The sequence below is a fragment of the Schistocerca americana genome, chromosome 1 (assembly GCF_021461395.2).
Source record: "Schistocerca americana isolate TAMUIC-IGC-003095 chromosome 1, iqSchAmer2.1, whole genome shotgun sequence".
NCBI lineage: Eukaryota > Metazoa > Arthropoda > Insecta > Orthoptera > Acrididae > Schistocerca > Schistocerca americana.
This window is the reverse complement of record NC_060119.1, coordinates 121,890,353-121,913,190: the sequence shown is the minus strand read 5'-3', so window position 1 is coordinate 121,913,190 and position 22,838 is coordinate 121,890,353. Positions and strand designations below refer to the sequence as shown.

General features: G+C 40.4%; 1 protein-coding gene across 1 annotated transcript in view; it reads right to left on the bottom strand.

The window, feature by feature from the left end:
- The window catches only part of LOC124550405, a 179,418-nt gene that overhangs the window by 14,715 nt on the left and 141,865 nt on the right, over nucleotides 1–22,838 (bottom strand). The window contains exon 2 of the mRNA XM_047125310.1: nucleotides 7,152–7,235. Coding sequence (XP_046981266.1) covers nucleotides 7,152–7,235 — 84 coding nt within the window. The remainder of the gene's footprint in view (nucleotides 1–7,151; nucleotides 7,236–22,838) is intronic.

The window sequence follows — 22,838 nt, the reverse complement described above, 5'->3', positions numbered from 1 at the left end:
GTAATAAGCTTCAGCTCGTAAAACAGAAGAGAACCGTTGTTAACCACTACGTTAAATTGTCAGAATTTCACTGCTGTTTGTTGTGCATGTCAGCGTAGTAATAGATCTCATTTAGGCTGTTAGGAAATACATAAATATCTAGTATTACCTGTTAAGTGTAGTTTGTAGTGAATCGGAAGTATTGTGCAGTTATAGTTGAGCTACACAGAGGCTTGAATAATTAAAGCTTAGAAATTGATTTGTGTAGAATGAAAAATTCTCATGGAACACGCAACTCGATATACATAACAAAATGATAAAAGTTCAAAAGTGTTCACTGGATGTGCTGATCTGGGGGAAAAACACGAAGTACTCACATTTAGTGAAGAGGGTACACAGCAGTTGCTGTTGTAGTACCTGGCTTAAGACTGAAATTTTAATTTGGGAGTAGTTTAATACCAAGAGTTCGGCCTAAGATTAAAATTCTTTGTCATCTTTTAGATATAAAAAATATCTTGGGACACAAGCTTGTTAAAGGGCCCCAGAAGCAAATAATTCCATGAAAGATGGAAGATATTTATAATGACTACAGCAGAAATGTGGTTTGTATGAAACCACCTCTGCAAAAAAAAAAGGGATATAAAACTTTGGTGTCAGCAGCTAACTGCATGTGGCCTAAAATAGGTGTCCCTGTGTTTCTAGTCTACTACTCTAGTCCAGTAGTCCTTTAATGTGACAGTACTGTGATTATTTTTGAAGGAGTTTTGGAAACATTATTGATAACTTTCTTCAGATACTGGTGTGCTCATTGAATTACACTTTTTGGAGCACAGGCCTTAAAACTGCAACTTTCAACTAACACAGAAACGTATTTTATCCGGTTAGTCTTTACTTAGTTTTATGAATACTGTTTGTTCCACACACACCTTTAGAACTGTGGTAGCCGAAATCTTAAAAAGGAAGTTGATGTGTGTAAAATCAGACGTGAAAAATGTGTAAAGTCTTCCAAGAGGCTTGTGAGCAATGCAACACACCACCTTCTGAAGGCACTTTGCTGTGAAGGCAACCTACGTAGAAATAGTCTGTTGATGCGTTACAACCTTTAAAAAGAAAACTGTCTTGTGATTGTATACTAAAATGTGATATCTGATGTTGATATTTTAGATCATATACATATCCCATGCAATACCTACTTTAACTCTTGAACCTGTTGTGTACAAATTGTGAATGTTTTAATGTTAATTCGAGACCATAAGTGCTGTATTCAATCCTGTCTTCCTAAAATTGTACTGCAAATAATTGAGGTGGGACCATAATTAGAATACCCTTGATAATTTCTCACATAACAGAAATACCACTTAAACTAAGTAATATTTAATTTTTTAATACATATATTAAATGACGTTCATCTCTAAAGTATTAAACCCAGACTGGCACATAAATTGTCATAGAGAGAACTGTATTAGTGTAATAGTTTATGAGCAGTAATTTTAGAAGGTGGATATAGTGATGTTTCGTATCTAAATGCATGGTGCACGACTTAATACTAGGTGTCCTCAGTAGCCAGCAGACCTTGGTCCTGCCTATCCCCACCAACTGAACAGTTGTACAGGTGCATCACATCTGCAGTGTCTTCAGTCAGCTTTATCATTTTTCAGGTGAGTGAATGTATACATAAATATATACGTATTACATGTAAAACACACGCTTTCACAGAGAAACAACATGGCAGTTATTTTCAACATTTTTGTATTGGAATGAAATGCACTAGAAGTTGTTGCTTATTGGAAAGTCCTTGCAACGATTGGGTTGAAGTACTTAAGCAATCATTATTACGGTTTCATTGTGAAACAGCTACATACCACTCATGAGAGAATAAAGGACAATTTTAAGATTGTTAGCTTACACATTTTTACTGTTCTACAACCCGAGACACAGTTTTGTTAGATCTTGAAGCAGTTTGTGGGATTTTTTGTTCTTGCATGAATATTTTATGACCTGCACGATTAATTTCATGACTGGATTTAAATGCTCATAAGTAATAGGATGATGCTTACAAGCACACTATTGGGAGTCTTTTTCTTCAGTCTTTCATTTCTGCACTACAAATTTTGACCTCACATCGCATAAATAATTCACCTATGTATGTACATATGAAGAATCATATTTTTGTTTTATACAGGTGAAATACTGTTTGTGCTCGACAATATTCTGGTTCGGAGGAGTATTTTATGTTAACACTATAATAGCATTAGCACTATTGTGCTCGCTAGCTAGATGGTTGCTCAGTGATACTGTGGATGACACTAATGTATGATGAGTACAACGTGCTGGACTTTTGTGTATCTGTTGACAGCATTTTGTAAAATTTATCAGTATGAAGAAAATATTATTTGAAATAATTCTATGTAATGTTCTAAAATTAATTAAATGGGAGTTTTCGCAGTTTCTGTATTAGTTACTTAGAATATGTACGAAAATGCTCAAATTTACATTTGGCAGGGATGTTTTGTAATAAAATCTTGGGACTGCTATTGGATCATTTGATGAAGACATCCAGACTGCACAATCCTCATCTTTACTTAACTGCCTGCTACAGCTAGTGCCCTCTACTCTGCATATTGTGTGTGTAATTGAAATGTTCTATCAACTGAACTTTATTTCTTCCTTAAATGCTAGTAAATGTGAAGTTTTTAAGAAAGAAAACTGACAGAACACTACACTTGTTACCAGCAGGACCAAAGTGTTTTAATGTTTCTTACATGCAGGAACACTATATTATATAGTATGTGTTTTCTATGGTGTTGGAATACAGTTGTGTGTCTTGATGTACGAATGGTGCTAGTAATAAACTCCAGCTCTACAAAAGACATGGTCAAGAGACACAACTCGCACTGAAGAGGAACACGCTGAAATGCATGCCTGGTCATCCTGGCTTATAGTTTCCCTTATGGTCTAATAACTACTAACATTTTACATTCAAGGATTGCTTTGTTTGCATAAACAATAAAACTTCAATCACCTTCTTTATTATTGAAATCTGAATATTATTTTGACAATGAAGTGTGTGCGTAATGATAACTAAATTCTTCATTTACTATCTTTGAGGAAAGCACCTGCAGCTTTAAATATGACACAGTTTGTAATTGCAAATAGTGGATTTCCAAATCAGTTTCCCCCTGTAAACTGTGAGAAGCTGAAGAGTACTTCAAAATAGTTGCATGTATGTGTCAAAAGGGCTCAAACTATTATGGTAGTGACTGAATTTTATGGCATAACACTGAAGAACACACCACTAAAGAGCCTCATTCAAAAATGGATTTTGTTTAATACCTAATTAAAACAATTGTAATGCTTCAAAGAACCTTAAAGTTGTAACAGCACAAATTATGTCTAAACAGTTGAACAACAGTAAGTAAACAGTGACAGTCTGTGATACTGTGATAAGTTGAGTTTTCTTGATATGAAGAAAGAGATGCTAGAGATTTTTATATCGATATTTTGGGTAAGCTGGTAGTGTCTTGCAAAAATACTACACTGCAGCCTGTCATCTCAACAGTTTGTTAAATTCGTCAAACTTATAATGAAGTTGATTTTTCTTAAAAAAGCTAAATGCTTACCCAAATTTGCAATCATTGTTCAGAAATGTTTCGCTCATGACAAAGGGAGGAGTAATGTGTATATCGTCTGTAGTACATACTTGTAGTTGTACATGCCTTTAAGCAATGTAAATATCTTAGTTACATTGTTTCAATTTACACAATACAGTGAAATAATTTAGATACATATGTCATTGGGAGGGAGAGAAAAGTGTATAGTGGTACAAAGCATTGGTGAGTATTTGCTTGTGAAACACACTTCAAGAAAGAAACGGCTTCTCATGTTCACAGAATTAATAAGCTGATGTGTAAGAGCTGCACACGACAACATGTGCTACAGTCGCAGGTGTCTACAGGAGTCTGGGTCCTTGAGGCGGTAGGGTCGGGCATAGCATGGGCACTTGGTCCTGTCTCCTGGAATCTGCAGTGGAGGAGTGTTTGACGGGGGCATACTGAATCACAGATTTATCCTATTCTGGCACTGTGTGCTAGGAATAACTAGGATGTAAGATTTTTAGTGGGAAATTTTCCTTAAAAGTTGGTTTTACCACTGTCCTACAGTGGGAACACTTTAGCCACCATAATAGCAAATGTTCCATTCATGGAAAAACTAGCCCTCATTTAGGTTGTTGAGACCTGATATAAACAGTCGAGCAATTGTAGACAATGAACAAAATGTTCTGCTGTAGTGTGTTTCATTCATCTGTGGACTTATTCATCGGTTGGAAACAAAATATACACAGTGGTCAGAAAAAATCTGATAAGCTTGTAAGGGCATTGCAGGGTTTGATGTGATTAGAAATAATTGTTAAGAAAACATTTCAATACAGGTTAATTGGCATTGAAGCTAACCAATCAGACCTTTGGGCATGCAAATTAAAGTACCTTTTCGTTTCCTAAAACTAAGCAAGAGAGCAATAAAAAATTGGACATGGGATGGCAGTAAGAAATGAACCGATGCCAGAGATTAAGAATTATCACCAGAGACTGAGCATTATTGTGGCCTATCATCTACACTATGAGAATGACTGATACTAATTGTACCTGGCAGGTCGATTGAATTTGCATGGACAGTGGTCAGAGTGGCTAACTTCAGTGCTAATTGACTCAGATTCCGTGCCATGTATCAAATTTTTGTCTTAATATTAATGTAGGTTAATTCTTGCAAAGTAGTTGTCTTCTTCTTTGTAAGAATTAACCTGCATTAATTGTACACAGCCACGGTCTCATCATGTCAGTTTAGACAAAATAGCATGTCTTAATATTTATTACTCGGCATCTGTAATCGCATGTGGAACAGTACTTTCACAACTCGGTGGCCTGGTTGTACATAAACTTGTGAAAGGGCAGTCTTAATTACAGGACATCAAGAGTGTGTGCTTTTAAAGTCTTCAATTATCTAGCAAAATTAAACTATCGAGAAAATATAGCTTTCAACACACATTTCTTTAATTTCTGTTGCTCAACGTTAAAAGATGGGAAAATTATGCGACTCATCAGTTAACTTAGGTGAATTTTTTTAAGCAAGTTAAACATTATAGATTGCCTGGAAGTAATATTTTTAACTTGCTTCTACAATTAAAAGTATTGTTTTTGATTATACCTGGTGTATAGTTATTTATGTTTGTATGCAATGGAATTTCAGTGTCAGTGCACCATTTTTTGCATATCACAAAAAATACTTTGCTACTTTTGAGCATTGTTAGGTGATATGTTGATATAGTGCTCAGTGTGTGTGTTGACAATAATCACTTGAATTATTTAACAGGATCACAAAGAAAATGTGTCTATCTTCTGGTTTCAAAGCAAGTGTACCCGCAAAAAATTTGGATCATTACTGTTATTGCTTAAAGAGTTGCACTTGTAAATTTGTTTTGTGGTGTTAAGATTTTAGTGTTACATATATTCTGTACGTCCCAATTGCTAGCTTATTTGATGGTTTAGATTTGTTTCGTGGTTAAATGAAAGATTAAATTGTGTGACTCAGTAGTATTGTGTAAGATGACCCAATACTATTTTCCTGACATGTTGTCAATCACTAACTCCAACAGACTTGTTGGTTTCAGTGAACTACAATTCAATTGACAAACATTGTTTTCCATTTGCTATCATGAAAAGTAGAACTTTCAACCACCAAGGTGTATTCTGATATGGCTGACAGCCTTTTCTTACAGGATTTTGATGACACATTCATATATTGCTCAATCACTGAATGCTATTAAATAAGTTATAAGGAGTGCCCTTCAGGTGGATGATAAAAGATATTTAATTCACTGACATGTGGAATTTTAATTGTCAGTGAAAATGTTATATTCAGAACCTTACATATTAAATATATATATCTTCTGTCTAAAGTGGGTTCACATTTGGACTAATTTGTACCAAGACCTTAGATTTGAAAATTGACCGCTCTCCTTGATAGTAGGTTGCCTTGACCTATCTATAATATTTCATTCAAATACTTTTTTCCTTACATGGAATTTCACACGCTCCGAAATTTGAAATAGCCCCAACAATTTATTATATTGTGTGTGTGTGTGTGTGTGTGTGTGTGTGTGTGTTTTGTCACATCCAAATTTTATAAGATTACATCAGAGTGCCAAGTCAAGATGAAGCTACAAAGAACATTAGTGTAACAAAGCCTGTAAATATGAGATTGTGAATGAGAAAGCTGTCCCTGAGGTAACAACCTTCACACATTTGACCACATTTCAAAATGTTTCCTGCAGTCAGGAGCAAGACCATTAATTTACACAGGTAGTGTGCAAGTGAACCTGAGTAGCTACATCATACTTATCTGCTTAAGTGGTTAGGTGTCCTGTTGTTCTTCATGTACTCTCTTTATTGAGAGGTTTTAGGTATACTTGTTTTTAACATCCTCTCTGGCCAGTTGTTTAGATGAAATATATTTAATCGCAAATAGTTGGTCCACTTAAATTGTTAGGTGGTTTCCAGAATCTTTCACATCAAAGATGAATGGGAGGATAGTGTTTCTCTCCCGTTCCAAACTTATTGGCAGAATCTTTGAAAGTTGTAAAATTCATACACTAAATTAAGACTGCACCTGAATGATCGATTTTTACTACAGTGTTATACACCAAACGTACTGCTTTAGTAACCCATGTGGTGTCTAGCTTGAGACACCTTTAAATAATGTTCTCCTATATCCAGTGTGTCCCAGAAGGGATGCTCACTAGTCAAGAATATGACAGGAACAATAATTTCAAGCAAAAGTGTAGTAAATGAGGGATCAGATGCATACCTTAAGAGCTATGAACACTGGTTAATTTTAACCTACTATGTAACACACAGCTTCCACTTAACAAGTGCTCATAGCTTCTGGGGAATGCATTTCAGATCCCATGTTTACAACATTTGCTTCAAATTATCAATCCTGTCATATCACTGAATGACCATTCCTCCTCAATAATAATAATAATAATAATAATAATAATAAGAATAATAATAATAATAAGAATAATAATAATTTGTGACAAAGTAATGCAGCACAGCTGGCCTTAGATACTACTGCAGATTCTATCGTCAGTAGGTAGTGGTCATTGCTGAACTTACCCCATAGTTCTTCAACATGTTCTTCTTTGTAAAGGTCCTAGTGTTCTTTAGAGGCTGCATAATATTGCCCGTAAAGCGCAGTTGCTGGAAAGGAAAATTTGTTGCAACAGATTCAAAGTAATTTGGTATTTATATAAGTGTTGTATTACTTTACATAAGCTATGGAAGCAAACAAACAAGGTTGCGGAGTGAATTTGGAATTTCCATGGATATTGTTACCTTCGCAATATCCTGAATGGTTTTTTCAGCCTGTTAGGCATAAGCAGCAAGGAACACAAACATTTTTAATGGCTTCATGTTGCTTTGTACCTTGCCAGTCAAATTTACACTCGGCCAAGTTCGACTATTTTGCAAGTAATGACAGAATACTTATACAAAAATGAGTGCCTGCACAGTTGCAAGTATGACTTGTGTGTATTCTTCGCGATCGTCACAGCCTTCTGTACACATCAGGTCTGTATGGTACTAAGATACCGGAATAGTTTCTTCCACCACTCCGAAGAAGTAATTGGAGACTAACTTGGCTGGCTGCCAACCAATGCAGCATCACAGAGGAAGGGCTCATTCTGGTAATTGTCAAGTCATTAGTAGCCCTTAGTAGTGTATTCCTGGTTAATTAAATTGCAGCTATCTCTCAAGTAGTGCTTCAGACATTGTATCAGCACATGAACTTCTTCAGATTCCTAGACAAAGCCCAAGGATAGTTGATCTTCTTTAAAGTAATGAATATCCTGGTACAGTTGCTTTTCAAATACTTTGCTGAGGCGTGATGATGGCACTGACTGATATTCAAATACAGGAACGAGAACTGGCAGTGGCAGCTTCTCCAGTATGTGAAGAAAAACTGAATGATATATTATTAACCTGCAGTGGTAAGATACACTGTGAACAGTGGAACACCTCCTTCACTAAGAGACAGTTCTGTGAGAATTCTTTGAATTTTACTGTTTTAAATGGTAGCAGACATATTAATGCATACCAAAGGTCGTGGGAAGCATTATTTAAAGGTGAACATAGTCTGTGTGCCTGTACCTATACCCATCCGTAATGTGACTGCTCTAGTGTATATCAGGTAGAATGAAAAATCATTCAAATAATTGCTCTTGCTACTGATGCAAACTGTCACTTAGAAAGATACTATTATGAGGCTCGACTGTTACATCAGATACAGCTAGCTAGCCAGCCAGCACCCCCCTATCTGCCATGTGATGTTTACATCTGCCTGTCAGAGGCTTGTAAGCGGAAAAAGGGCACTACGAATGGGTTTAGTAGAACTTTTGGAGATCTAGTGGGCAAAGAGTCAGGCCAAGTAATTGGAAACTAATTAGACTACCATAGAAGGCAGACATCGTATTAATTTCTACGTGCAAACGAACAGAACAACGAAAGGTTCTGGCGTGTAACGAAAGAGGAAGTGGCAGCAGCCCTCAATGAAACTGCTTTGTACACCCAAGCGATAGTTGACCCACAAGGAACAGATGTATATGTGTGTGTGTGTGTGTGTGTGTGTGTGTGGGGGGGGGGGGGGGGGGGGCTGATTCTCTCACAAACCAAACACGAACACCAGATCGTCATCAGAACAGTTCCGAGAAATTGCAGAGTGTGAATCAGACATTTTCTGCTAATGACTTCAATTTGCGGGGGCACACCTTGGTCCCGTGTAATTAGGCTCCAGGATTTGGTAACGCGAAACCCCTACTACGGAAGCATCTGCCGTGTAACAGCATTGTTTTACTTCTGTAATAATATTTTTCCTTCCTCCGTAAACCATGGACGCTAACATGAGTCATGTCAAATCCGAAATTAAGGACCCATTTTTTTGAACTGAACTGCTATAGGAAGAGAAAAATGAAGAAAGTTACGAACTGTTGGCACTATACCACAAAAATTTTGATTGTACAAGAAACACAAGACCTGAAGGTAAGTGGTTTGCTAAGCGTTTCTACGCAGCACTGTTGCCGTATACGTAGATGCTGAAAGAGTGATGGAGCATCTCAGACCAAAGCAGAACCACATTTTGATGCTATATGTACTCACGACGTTGTGCAACATTGAGGTATCTCCTTTGAGAGCTGACGAAACGGCTGTTCCCGGAAGGTGTATGTACTAATGCCAGTGCACCGCACGCAAACTAGATCATCATCAGGACATCCGGAAAATTGATACTAAAAATGAAACAGCATTAACTTTTAACTTTAAAAAAATCTAAGAACTGAAACATTTAATACGTCGGTAACAAAGGAAACTAAGCGTTGTAAAAGCCTCCAGTGAATAAAAATCAGTCAAAACCAAGACTTAACATGTTCGTGATTGTTGACGTTGCAATGATAAATGAGGCCGTTTTGTAAAATCCAATTCCAAGGTGGTGTAAGTAATGAGGATAGTAAATATCGCTACTAATGGCCTATATTCATTATCTGTCAACACAGAACACGAAACAGTAAAAATTACGAACTTATTCGAGAGCAAATTTAAAATTCTACGTGAAGACTGAATTAACCAACCCCTTGCCATCATTTCATAACATTTGAATTTATTGACAAAAAAATCTCTAACGTCAAAATTATCTAAGTCACGTTGTTGTTGTTGTTGTTGTTGTTGTCGTCTTCAGTCCAGAGACTGGTTTGACGCAGCTCTCCATGCTACTCTATCCTGTGCAAGCTTCATCTCTCAGTACCTACTGCAACCTACACCCTGGTCTCCCTCTATAATTTTTACCCTCCATGCTGCCCTCCAATACTAAATTAGTGATTCCTTGATGCCTCAGAATATGCCCTACCAACCGATCCCTTCTTCTAGTCAAATTGTGCCACAAATTTCTCTTCTCTCCAATTCTATTCAATACCTCCTCATTAGTTATGTGATCTACCTATCTAATCTTCAGCATTCTTCTGTAGCACCAGATTTCGAAGGCTTCTATTCTCTTCTTGTCTAAACTATTTATCGCCCACGTTTCACTTCCACACAAATACTTTCACAAACGATTGCCTGACATTTAAATCTAAACTCGATGTTTACAAATTCCTTTTTTCAGAAACGCTTTCCTTGCCATTGCCAGTCTACATTTTATATCCTCTCTACTTAGCCCATCATCAGTTATTTTGCTCCCCAAATAGCAAACCTCTGTTATTACTTTAAATGTCTCATTTCCTAATCTAATTCCCTCAGCATCACCCGACTTAATTCGACTAAATTCCATTATCCTCGTTTTGCTTTTGTTGATGTTCATCTTATATCCTCCTTTCAAGACACTATGCATTCCGTTCAACTGCTCTTTCAGGTCCTTTGCTATCTGACAGAATTAAAATGTCATCGGCGAACCTCAAAGTTTTTATTTCTTCTCCATAGATTTTAATACCTACTCCGAACTTTCCTTTTGTTTCCTTTACTGCTTGCTCAACATATAGATTGAATAACATCGGGGAGAGGCTACAACCCTGTCTCACTCCTTTCCCAACCACTGCTTCCCTTTCATGCCCGCTCGACTCATATAACTGCCATCTGGTTTCTGTACAAATAGTAAATGGCCTTTCGCTCCCTGTATTTTACCCCTGCCACCTTCAGAATTTGAGAGAGAGTATTCCAGTCAACATTGCAAAAGCTTTGTCTAAGTCTACAAAAGCTAGAAACGTAGGTTTGCCTTTCCTTAATCTTTTTTCTAAGATAAGTCGTTGGATCAGTATTGCCTCACGTGTTCCAACATTTCTACGGAATCCAAACTGATCTTTCCCTGAGGTCGGCTTTTGCCAATTTTTCCATTCGACTGTAAAGAATTCGTGTTAGTATGTTGCAGCCGTGACTTATTAAACCGATTGTTCGGTAATTTTCACATCTGTCAACACCTGGTTTCTTTGGGATTGGAATTATGATATTCTTCTTGAAGTCTGAGGGTATTTCGCCTGTCTCAAAACATCTTGCTCACTAAATGGTAGTTTTGTTAGGCCTGGCTCTCCCAAGGCTGTCATTAGTTCTAATGGAATGTTGTCTACTCCCGGGGCCTTGTTTCGACTTTGATCTTTCAGTACTCTGTCTTCATGCAGTATCATATCTCCCATTTCATCGTCATCTACATTCTCTTCCATTTCTATAATATTGTCCTCACGAATATCACCCTTGTATAGACCCTCTATACACTCCTTCCACCTTTCCCTTATTTGCTTAGTACTTGGTTTCCATCTGTGCTCTTGATACACATACAAGTCGTCCTCTTTTCGCCAAAGGTCTCTTTAATTTTCCTGTGGGCAGTATCTATCTTACCCTTAGTGATATATGCCTCTACATCCTTAAATTTGTCCTCGAGCCATCCCTGCTTAGCCATTTTGCACTTCTTGTCAATCTCATTTTTGAGACGTTTGCATTCCCTTTTGCCTGCTTCATTTACTGCGTTTTTATATTTTCTCCTTTCATCAATTAAATTCAATATTTCTTCTGTCACCCAAGGATTTCTACAAGCCCTCGTCTTTTTACCAACTTGATCCTCTGCTGCCTTCACTACATCATCCATCAAAACTACCCATTCTCCTACTATATTTCTTTTCCCAATTCCTGTCAGTTGTTCCCTTATGCTCTCCCTGAAACTCTGTACAACCTCAGGTTCTTTCAGTTTATCCAGGTCCCATCTCCTTAAATTCCCACCTTTTTGTAGTTCCTTCAGTTTTAATCTACAGTTCATAACCAATAGATTGCGGTCAGAGTCCACATCTGCCCCTGGAAATGTCTTAACAATTTAAATCCTGCTTCCTGAATCTCTGTCTTTATATAATATATCTGATACCTTCCAGTATCTCCAGGCTTCTTCCATGTATACAACCTTCTTTTATCATTCTTGAACTAAGTGTTAGCTATGATTAAGTTACGCTCTGTGCAAAATTCTATCAGGCGGCTTCCTCTTTAATTCCTTACTCCCATTCCATATTCATCTACTAAATTTCCTTCTCTTCCTTTTCCTACTATTGAATTCGTCACCCATGACTATTAAATTTTCGTGTCCCTTCACTATGTGAATAATTTCTTTTATCTCATCATACATTTCATCAATCTCTTCTTCTGTGGAGCTAGTTGGCATATAAACTTGTACTATTGTGGTAGGTGTGGGTTTTGTATCTATCTTGGCCAGAATAATGCGTTCACTTCGCTGTTTGTAATAGCTTACCCGCATTCTTATCTTCCTATTCATTATTAAAGCTACTCCTGCATTACACCTATTTGATTTTGTATTTATAACCCTGTATTCACCTGACCAGAAGTCTTGTTCTTCCTGCCACCAAACTTCACTAATTCCCACTATATCTAACTTTAACCTATCCACTTCCCTTTTGAAATTTTCTAACCTACCTGCCCGATTGAGGGATCTGACTTTCCACATACCGATCCGTAGAACGCCAGTTTTCTTTCTCCTGATAACGACGTCGTTCTGATTAGTCCCCGCCAGGAGATCCGAATGGGGAACTATTTTATCTCCGAAATATTTTACGCAAGAGGACGCCATCATCATTTAACCATACAGTAAAGCTGCATGCCCTCGGGAAAAATTACGGCCGTAGTTTCCTGTTGCTTTCAGCCGTTCGCAGTACCAGCACAGCAAGGCCGTTTTGGTTAGTGTTACGAGGCCAGACCAGTCAATCATCCAGACTGTTGCCCCTGCCACTACTGAAAAGGCTGCTGCCCCTTTTCAGGAACCACACGTTTGTCTGGCCTCTCAACAGATACCCCTCCATTGTGGTTGCACCCACAGCCTCATTGCATAGGTTTACTCCCCTCCCCACATATGTGCGTGCACAGATAGCTGTACACGGTTCCTTAGCCCCAGTCAGGTTGCGACCGTAAATTCGACAGATCAAGCGTTTGTCGCCCTTGAGTATGATGTGGGGGGAGGCGATGTGTTTCAACATCCGCGTTTTTTCACAGATAGCTGCATTAATGAGAAATGGAAAACAAGTGACTGCAGCAAACTAATCTATCTGTGGTACGCAGACCAGCGATGTGGGAAGACGACGAGAAGGGATTGGGTAACATATTGCCATAACAATATTTGCCCTGTTTCCTTGTACACGAATGAGGCGGAACTAACATAGAATAAGCGAGTAGACCTGAGACATTGCTTTCGCTATAATAGCAACTTATGGGCAGCAATTGCGATTGACAGATTCATGGGGCCATGCAGATAACCGGCGACATTAACAAGCGCTGTTATATATGCTGCAAACACCCTATTGTGTAATGCTACTCTCGAAGAAAGTAGCAACGATTATGAATGCTGGAAGACTATGGATCCTCTCATTTGCTATGCGTCCTACGGCTTAATAAGTCCATACATTTGAGTGCTTTGGTAGAAAGAACCATATTTTTACTTGACTGGCACGGAGAAGATTTAAAGGCATTGTGTGCGACAACAATCGACCGCATAGACCCTTTACAGGGTGCTCCGTAAGTTTTCATTTCTAACATATGTTTATAGGACTGGTTTCTGATTTTGATCAGTACTAACTTTAGTGAGAAATTAAACAAGGAAAAAAAGGTTAGTTACTCACTGCATATCGAAATCTGTGACTTCAACTAGAAAGACTTCAAACACACTGCGAGTCAAACGATTAAATGAAAATCATGAGGTGCTAGTTGGTGGACATCTGCTAGCTCACAATACGCTTGCAGATGTTAATAAACGGAGTAAGATTACATAAAACATCCGTTGGTGCAGAAGTGAATTAGTATCTTCCTAAAACCTACTTGATGTGTGGTGATCGTGATAGACATGGATGTCGTCGCAACGTAACTTTACAATGACATTTCGAACTTTCGTTCAAATTTAGTAAACGTTATAAATTTTTCCCTCCGCCCAATTAATAGGATTGTTGGTTCACATCTAATAGCTCAGCAGCGTTTTTATCACTGTAGGTTCAGTCCGAGTTGTCTGATAAGAGGACGCAGTTTGCCAGTCTTGTATTAGGAATCCTGAAAAGTCTACTGCTCGTAGTTTATCATTGGGTGTAGCAAAAACTAATATTCAAAATATCCATAAGAGTGTACGGCACGTATGGTTAAGCCGGAGGAGAAATTGATGTCACCATTTGAGAGCGCAGCAACAAAGTGAAACACGCCCTCACATTCGTGGTCCCTCGAAAGCGATGTGGCCTGCTCCACGATTGCGTTGTTAGACCTGTCTTCTTCGCAGTGTGTGGTAAAGACATGTATGTGGGAGACCTACTGTTCAGACACACGACTATCCCTTCCACATTTTTAGGTTTTGCGTGATTTCCTCTAATCGCTTAAGGAAAGTGCCAAGACGGGTCCATTGAAAGCGCACGGCCGATTTCATTCCACATCCTTTCCTCGCGGTCCCTAAAGACATGATAGTAGACGAGATGTTTAATTTCCCTCCCCCGCCGCAGAGAGTAACTTAATGGGACTGATTCATCCCAATTCACTTAAAATTTGTTTCGCATGAAAACAGTTTGATAGCCGTAACTGGGCATAAGACAGTATTTAATGTGGAATATAGAGCCTCCACCTTCCCCTTATGTCTGTTCAGCCCTAAATGAGTTCCTAGCTAACGGACTGGAACAGAGCGAGGTTGCGCTGTGGTTAGCATGCTGGACTCGCATTCGGGAGGAAGACGGTTCAAACACGCGCCCGGCTATCCTAATTTAGTTTCTACACGTTTTCCCTAAATCGCTTCATGCAAATGCCGCATGGTTCCTCCGAAAGGGCACCACCGTCTTCCTCATACTTCTGTCATCCGATGACCTCGCTGTTGGGTCTCCTGTCCCAAATAAATCAATCAATCAATCAATCAACAATCCTAACTGATTAGATACGGCAGTCTAACCACGAAGCCCCTGTCACTTCCGGAATTATGCTTCTATGACTACTGTAAGAACATTGTATAGAGTGAAAATACGTATGATCGGTATTGGCCAACTGTTGAAACGTAGCTAAGGATGTGAACTGAGATGCAGTAAAATTTATTTGCATGTGTGTGTGTGTTAATTATTCTCGCGGTACGATTACTTAAGTGAGAGAATTCTGGTTTGGACGTGTTCATAGGATTGATGCTAGAATCCTGAAAGGGTTGTAATGTAAGAGCATAATGAAGACTCTTTGTCGATGACCGTGTAGACCCATGAGAGAACTACTAAACTACGTACAGCATATACAAAATGTTAAAGCGCATGCATCTGAGGTATGATCCATCCAAATACCCATGCAGTTTAGCACGGCGCTTTCGGAATTACGGGAGGCCACCAGGCCCGGATCGAATCCGCCCAGCAGATTAAGAGCAAGGGCAGGAGTCTGCGTGGATGTATTTATGCGGTTTCCCACATCCTACTAGGTCGGGGTCGTCAAACTTCCTTGTTCAAGAGCCAATACTGACACCGATGGGGCGGCACCTCGTGCTCCATATGTACCGATCTTATCAATAATAGGCAAAGTACGTAAGTTAGCATGTTATCATCCCCCGATAGACGAGCTACAGTGAGGGCGCGATAAATTGGCCAGTGGCTTCCAAGTACTGATCGTTAGAAGTCGGCACCATTAATAACGCTTGGTGTCGTTTGTTCTCTGTTTGACCCTCAGCGATCCCGACATTGTGACACTGTATTTTCCTGACGAAGTGCTGCTGCGTTGTGTGTGTAATTAGATTATTACTGATTAATAACAGTTGTCAGAATGAGATTTTCACTCTGCAGCGGAGTGTGCGCTGATATGAAACTTCCTGGCAGATTAAAACTTGCCCGCGAAAGGCAAAGGTCCCGAATTCGAGTCTCGGCCCGGCACACAGTTTTAATCTGCCAGGAAGTTTCGTTCTTTCACTTTGTTTAGAATAACACTAGATGCAGACAGATGGGACAAATTTCATAAGGACAGGGGGAGGGGGGGGCGAGGCGAGGCGACAGGAAGGGCATTGGGTCACCCTTTAACGTCGCCAAAGCCAGGTTAACACTCTGACAGCGTGAAGGTACTGTAAAAAGCCCAGAAAGAGAATATAGCATGTAAGATATGCAGTACACAGTCAATGTCGGCTACATTCTGGATAAACAAAAGTCGTATTTGTTTCCTGACTCGAGAACTGGCAGACAAGTCTAGGTATGTAGTGCGTACATTTGCAACCTAATATTGAGTTGAATATAGTTTGTGTTCTTGGTCATGTATCTGAGAATCAGTTCATTATGAGATGGCATGGGCAACTTCGAAATGATACAACGAAAATCCAGTAGCCTAGGTATAATTTACTGACCTTCCCAATTTGGAAAGGCTTTCACGAAAATGGTAGTATTAGTGTAATCTGTTTGCATGGCGTCCCAGAGCTGCCTTCACTTTCAGTATTATTGCCGAGACCGTTATGCTTTATGATCCACTTACAAGATAGCGACGTGTAGTGTAAATGTTCAGTTAACTTAAAAAGGGCATTCTGTTGTAGAACTGTAATGTGAGAGTTCCGTACAATCAGTTCTGCGCAGAAATGTGGTGATAATTGACTCGGAGGGAAGCGGATGCAAACAAATATAGGTTTATATCAGTGAAGTGAAGTGTTACAGAGCCTTCACATACATCATTATTCAAAGGATCTACTGCGATAGTCGTCAAACTGCGGCCCAAAACTTACCCATGCAGCCTGAGTTTCACAGCCGTATTATACATATTATAAATACGAAAGTAACTCTACTATTTACCGGTTTGAAGAACATTATGTGAGATATAAGAGAATAATTTCAACTGAAAGAGCTATTTCCTGATAGACTTTTGAATTGCATCATATTTGTATAAATGCTTTATCGTTTCGTATTTTCTACGTAATAAGATTCATTGTAATGAATACAATCCCTGTACAAACTTCAACACATTTAATCGATATTTGAATACTAATATCAGTCACAATCTCTTCGCATTTTAGCCACTGAGCGTCATGTGTCTCTTGTAGCTCCTGATACGTTTGAAGTCTAAGCCCAGCCACGGGCAACAGGTAGACATGAGGGCAGCTAACGTCATTGCACGTACAAACATTATAAAATTTAAGTTGAGCCGAACTATAAATTGTTTTCTTTGTCAATTCAACGCTATTTAATATTTTTAGGAGACCCACGTTTTATTTTAATACTGTCGAGCATCACTGTTCAGAATAAAGCTACTGATATGCATTAACAGCTTGTGGTCGTGGGGTTAGTGTTGCTGACCTTCGATCACAGGCAGTTTGGTAGTGTGGGTCGCGAAATGGAAACTACTGTGAAAATCCGACGAAGCTTTTCACAGATGTGTTGGGCAATGCCTCTCTTAAATCCATGGATCGCGTCACGTCGCTCTTTTCAGTTGTGCTCAGTGAACACTTGAAGATGCTCAGGAAATAGCGTCTCCCGGCAAGTATGAGGGCGTAGTGAGAGATTTCGCCTGATGTCATGCAGCCCACATCACACTACTCTCATGCGGTTCCTCCTCCATGACTAGTCTCGGCCATACTCTGCAGGGGCGTTGAAGATACGCCTGGAGCGTTTTCGATGGCCAGTGTTTGATCACTCACAATATAGCCTGTAACTGGCTGCCACTGAGTTTCATCTCTGCTCAAATGAACTGCTGGCTTTGAAGACACCACTTGCGCGCAGTCCACGAGCTGTATACTGGGGTGGAGTATTGGCGCTTTCTATGATGGAGAGTATTACGAAGTTGGAACAACGTTACGACAAATGTCTTCAATCGGAGCGGCGACTATGTAGAGAAGTAACTGGAAGGTCTAGCTAACTGTTGCAAATAAAACAATTTTGATTTTTACAGTGGTTTCCATTTCGTGACCGATCCGAACTTGATTTCCAAGTAGTCCTCTTATTTTCACGCGCGCTTAATTGTAATTGACGTTAGTGAATTCGTCCGTGATATAAGTAATGTTGCCGGTTATTGTCTTTAGTTACTAACAACACAGGGGCATGTGCAATTCTCACCGATTAGCTGCTATGTTATAGATTTCAAATGGGAATAACTTCGATTCGTGAATGCGCATAATGGAGTTGGTCTTCAGATGTGGTGCATACTTATAGCAAGGAGTACGAAATTAAATCAATGAGCTGGCGTACAGTTTATCGCGCCCTTACTTTGTCTATTCTATTGGGGACCCCCACAATCTCAGTAATGGGTCTGTAGCAAAGTAGTGTCACGACCACTGATCTGGTAGATAATGTCTGAAGCAGTGTGAGACTGTTAGCTGTCGATGCTGTGTAAAGTTGCAAAGCCACGAGTCTATTGAAAACTCTTAACTTATCGATAATTGGTGCAGAGACTGGCGGTTGACACTGTAAGTAAAGAAGCATAAGTACGCCCATAAATTATCGAAGGGATTCATTGCCATTAGTTAACAGAGCAATATCCCGAACTTTTTTGCCGTAGACTCCTTGAACATATTCTCAGTTCGTATGCAATAAATTTTCTTGACACAAGAGAAGCTTACGCCTACGAATCAGCATGTTTTTAGAAAGCATCACTTCCGCAAAATTCACCTTGCCATTTTCTGATGTGAACTATGAATGAGGGGCAACAGGCAGCTTACACTTCTAGATTTCCGGAAAGCATTTGACAAGGTTCCCCATTGCAGGCTGTTCACGAAGGTATTTGAGTATATGAAATAGGTTCACAGACATGTGAGTGGCTTGAGGACTTTTTAAGTAACGGAACCCGGTACGTCACCCTTGGCAGTGAGTGTTCATCAGACACGATAGTATCGTGAGGAGTGCCCCAGATGAGTGTGACAGGACCGCTATTATTTTCAGTATACATAAATGATTTGACGGTTGTTGGGTGGTAATGCTGTGGTTAAGGGAAGGTGTTGAAGCTCAGTGGCTGTAGGAGAATACAGGATGACTTTCACAAAATTTCCGGTTGGTGTGATGAATGGCAGATAACTCCAAATGTAGAAAAAATGTGCATTAATGCGAATGACTGCGAAAAACAAACCGTAATGTTCGGATACAACATTAGCTTTTGGCACAGTCACATCGTTTAAATATCTGGGCGTAACGTTGTAAAGTGATACGAAATGGAACAAAAATCTGAGGATTGTGGTAGGGAAGACGAATGGTCGACTTCGATTTATGGGGAGAATTTTAGGAAAATGTGGTTTATCTGTAAAGCAGACCACATGTAGGACACTAATGCGACCTATTCTTGAATACTATTGTAGTGTTTGGGATCCGTACCAGGTCGGATTAAAGGAAAGACATCGAAGCAATTCATAGGTGGGCTGATTTGCTACCGGTAGGTTCGATCAAAACGCAAGTGTTACAGAGATGTTTCGGGAACCCAGATAGGAATCCCTGGAGGGCAGGCGAACTTCGAGGAACACCGTTGAGAAAATTTAGAAAACCGACATTTCTAGCTGACCGCAGAACGATCCTACTGCCACCAAAATACAGGACCACGAAGTTAAGATACGAGAAATTAGCGCTCGTGCGGAGGCACATAAACAGTCGTTTTTCCTTTTCTCTATTTGCGAGTGGAACAGGAAAGAAAATGACTATAAAAATAGTACGGGGTACCTACCCTCCGCCACACGCCGTACGGTGGCTTGCGGAGTATCTTTGTAGATGCACAGGTAGAGTACAATACAACCGTAAAATGCCTAGAGCTAATCGTTAGGAGTGATCTAGTGTGAGTGACTACATAAAAAGGAACGCAGATGTTTGGCAGATTCGTTGGGAGAATTTTAAGTTATATAATTCTTCCACAAAAGAAATGCTAATAAAACATCTATGCGACAGACTCTTCAGTATTCCTCATTAGTCTGGGGCCGTTACCACGTACACTACTGGCCATTAAAATTGCTACACCAAGAAGAAATGCAGATGACAAACGGGTATTTATTGGACAAATACACTAGAACTGACATGTGATTACATTTTCATTCAGTTTGGGTGCATAGATCCTGAGAAATCGTTATTCAGAACAACCACCTGTGGCCATAATAACGGCTTTGATACGCCCGGGCATTGAAGCAAACAGAGCTTGGATGGCATGTACAGGCCCATGCAGCTTCAACACGCTACAACAGTTCATCAAGAGTAGTGACTAGCTTATTGTGACGAGCCAGTTGCTTGGCCCCCGTTGACCAGACGTTTTCAATTGGTGAGAGATCTGGAGAATGTGCTGGCCAGGGCAGCAGTCGAACGTTTTCTGTATCCAGGAAGGCCCGTACAGGACCTTCAACATGCGGTCGTACATTATCCTACTGAAATGTAGGGTTTCGCAGGGATCGAATGAAGGGTAAAGCCACGGGTCGTAACATCTGAAATGTAACGTCCACTGTTCAAAATGCCGTCAATGTGAACAAGAGGTGACTGAGACGTGTAACCAGTGGCAGCACATACCATCACGCCTGGTGATGACGAATACACGCTTCCAATGTGCGTTCACCGCGATGTCGCCAAACACGGATGCGACCATCATGAAGCTGTAAACAGAACCTGGATTCATCCGAAAAAATGACGTTTTGCCATTCGTGCACCCAGGTTCGTCGTTGAGTACACCATCGCAGGCGCTCCTGTCTGTGATGCAGCGTCAAGGGTAACCGCAGCCATTGTCTCCGAGCTGATCGTCCATGCTGCTGCAAACGAAGTCGAACTGTTCGTGCAGATGGTTGTTGTCTTGCAGACGTCCCTTTTGTTGACTCAGGGATCGAGACGTGGCTGCACGATCCGTTACAGTCATGCGGAAAAGATGCCTGTCATCTCGACTGCTGGTGATACGAGGCCGTTTGGATCCAGCACGGCGTTCCGTAATACCCACCTGAACCCACCGATTACATATTCTCCTAACAGTCATTGGATATTGACCAACGCGAGCAGCAATGTCGCGATACGATAAACCGCAATCGCGATGGGCTACAATCCGACCTTCATCAAAGTCGGAAACGTGATGGTACGCATTTCTTCTCCTTACACGTGGCATCACAACAACGTTTCACCAGGCAACGCCGGTCAACTGCTGTTTGTGCATGAGAAATCGATTGGAAACTTTCCTCATGTCAGCACGTTATAGGTGTCGCCACCGACGCCAACCTTGTGTGAATGCTCTGAGAAGCTTATCATTTGCATATCACAGCATCTTCTTCCAGTCGGTTAAATTTCGCGTCTGTAGCACGTCATCTTCGTGGTGTAACAATTTTAAAGGCCATTAGTGTAGTATTAATACAAGTAATAGGGAAAACCAAAGGAAGAGAGGCACTTTCCGGCATTGGGTCATTTAGTAAGCTCGAGAACGCTAAGCTCAGTGGACTGCAGGGACAGACCCTAGAAGAGAAGCGTTGTGTGTCACGGGAACGTTACTGTTGAAATTATTGGGCGACACGTCAGTTCCTCCAACAAAAATCTTGCGAAATGACCACGACGAAAAAATCTGTGAAGTTAGAGCTAATACGGAGATTCACCCATAATCCTTGGCGAGGAAACTGGAAGTGGTAATGGAACCAGAAGTACCCTCCATCGTAAGGTGGCTTACCGAGTGTAGATGTAAGATGAGGGCTACACTAACCTGTATCTTCAATTGTGTACAACTAGTGATTTATTTGCGGTTGTAACATGTAACCCTGATTTCGTGCGCGGTGGTCCGACATTACTGTCGGACCACCGCGCACGAAATCAGAGTGGCCGAGACGTGTCACTCAACTTGAATGGCTTAACAGTTCCTCCTCCTATAATTACCAGGAATGCTGTTGTTTTCCGACCATTGCGATTCACTTGCCTGCCAGGTGTCTAGTGCTAGTCTATATTAATTTAGGATGAATTATTGGACCGTAAAGAAGGATAAGGGTGACTGGACCCCGCCTGCTCACTGTAGAGCGACTGGTGCTTCGCCTTTGTCAGGAATTCCCCATTTCAGCCACAGGTACTCCGCCGTGCAGGCGTGAAAATAACATAGCTGTGTGGTTTGTGGCGTGGCACGTGTTCGACGCCGTTGCGTCAGCTTCGGCCAGTATTTGTGCCGGGATCAATACATTAGGGAGCGATGCCTCTGGGCGCCGTCGAGGCGAGGCAGCGGGTTCGAAAAAATGGCAGCACCCGCTCTGCTCTCCCTGTGTCTAGAGATGTTCTGAAGACCGAAACGAGGTAAGCTCTGCACGCAGAGGCGCGATTACGGCAGCCAGGTGAAGTTTTAAGCAGGCAATAAAAGTGGGGGGAGGGTAGGAGGAGGTGGTGAATAATGCTAAGAAGAAGAAGGGAATGGGTTGCAGGTTACTAAAGTAGGAAGGGGACAGAGATGTCTGAAAGGAAAGCATGAGCAGATGCAGATTTTACTGTGTGTTCAGCAGCATAAATACAGGTAGTATTAAACCTTTTAATAGATCAGATACACGGACAAGAATCGATTTGCTGTTTTCATTCGTCCATAAACGTGCCAATAGCTCAAATTTCTTAGCGAAAATGTCAATTATAGCGTCGAGGTTGACGTTAACATGCCGGTTAAATTTTTTCTACATGAAGGGCATCTAATTACGTTACGCAAGTTTTGAGTCTATTTTATTCTGTTCCGAAATAACCCGGACGCAACCATGTCGCACTTAAAAAAACTTTTCCTTCTGTGGCTAAGAGTCGCACTGAGACTGGAGGCAAAGAAAGGTAATTAGCTTAAACCTGCCCTTTGGCAACCTGTTCTCAACTATACGGAAATCTCTACGCAAATACAGATTTAGTAATGTTACGAAACCATTGACTA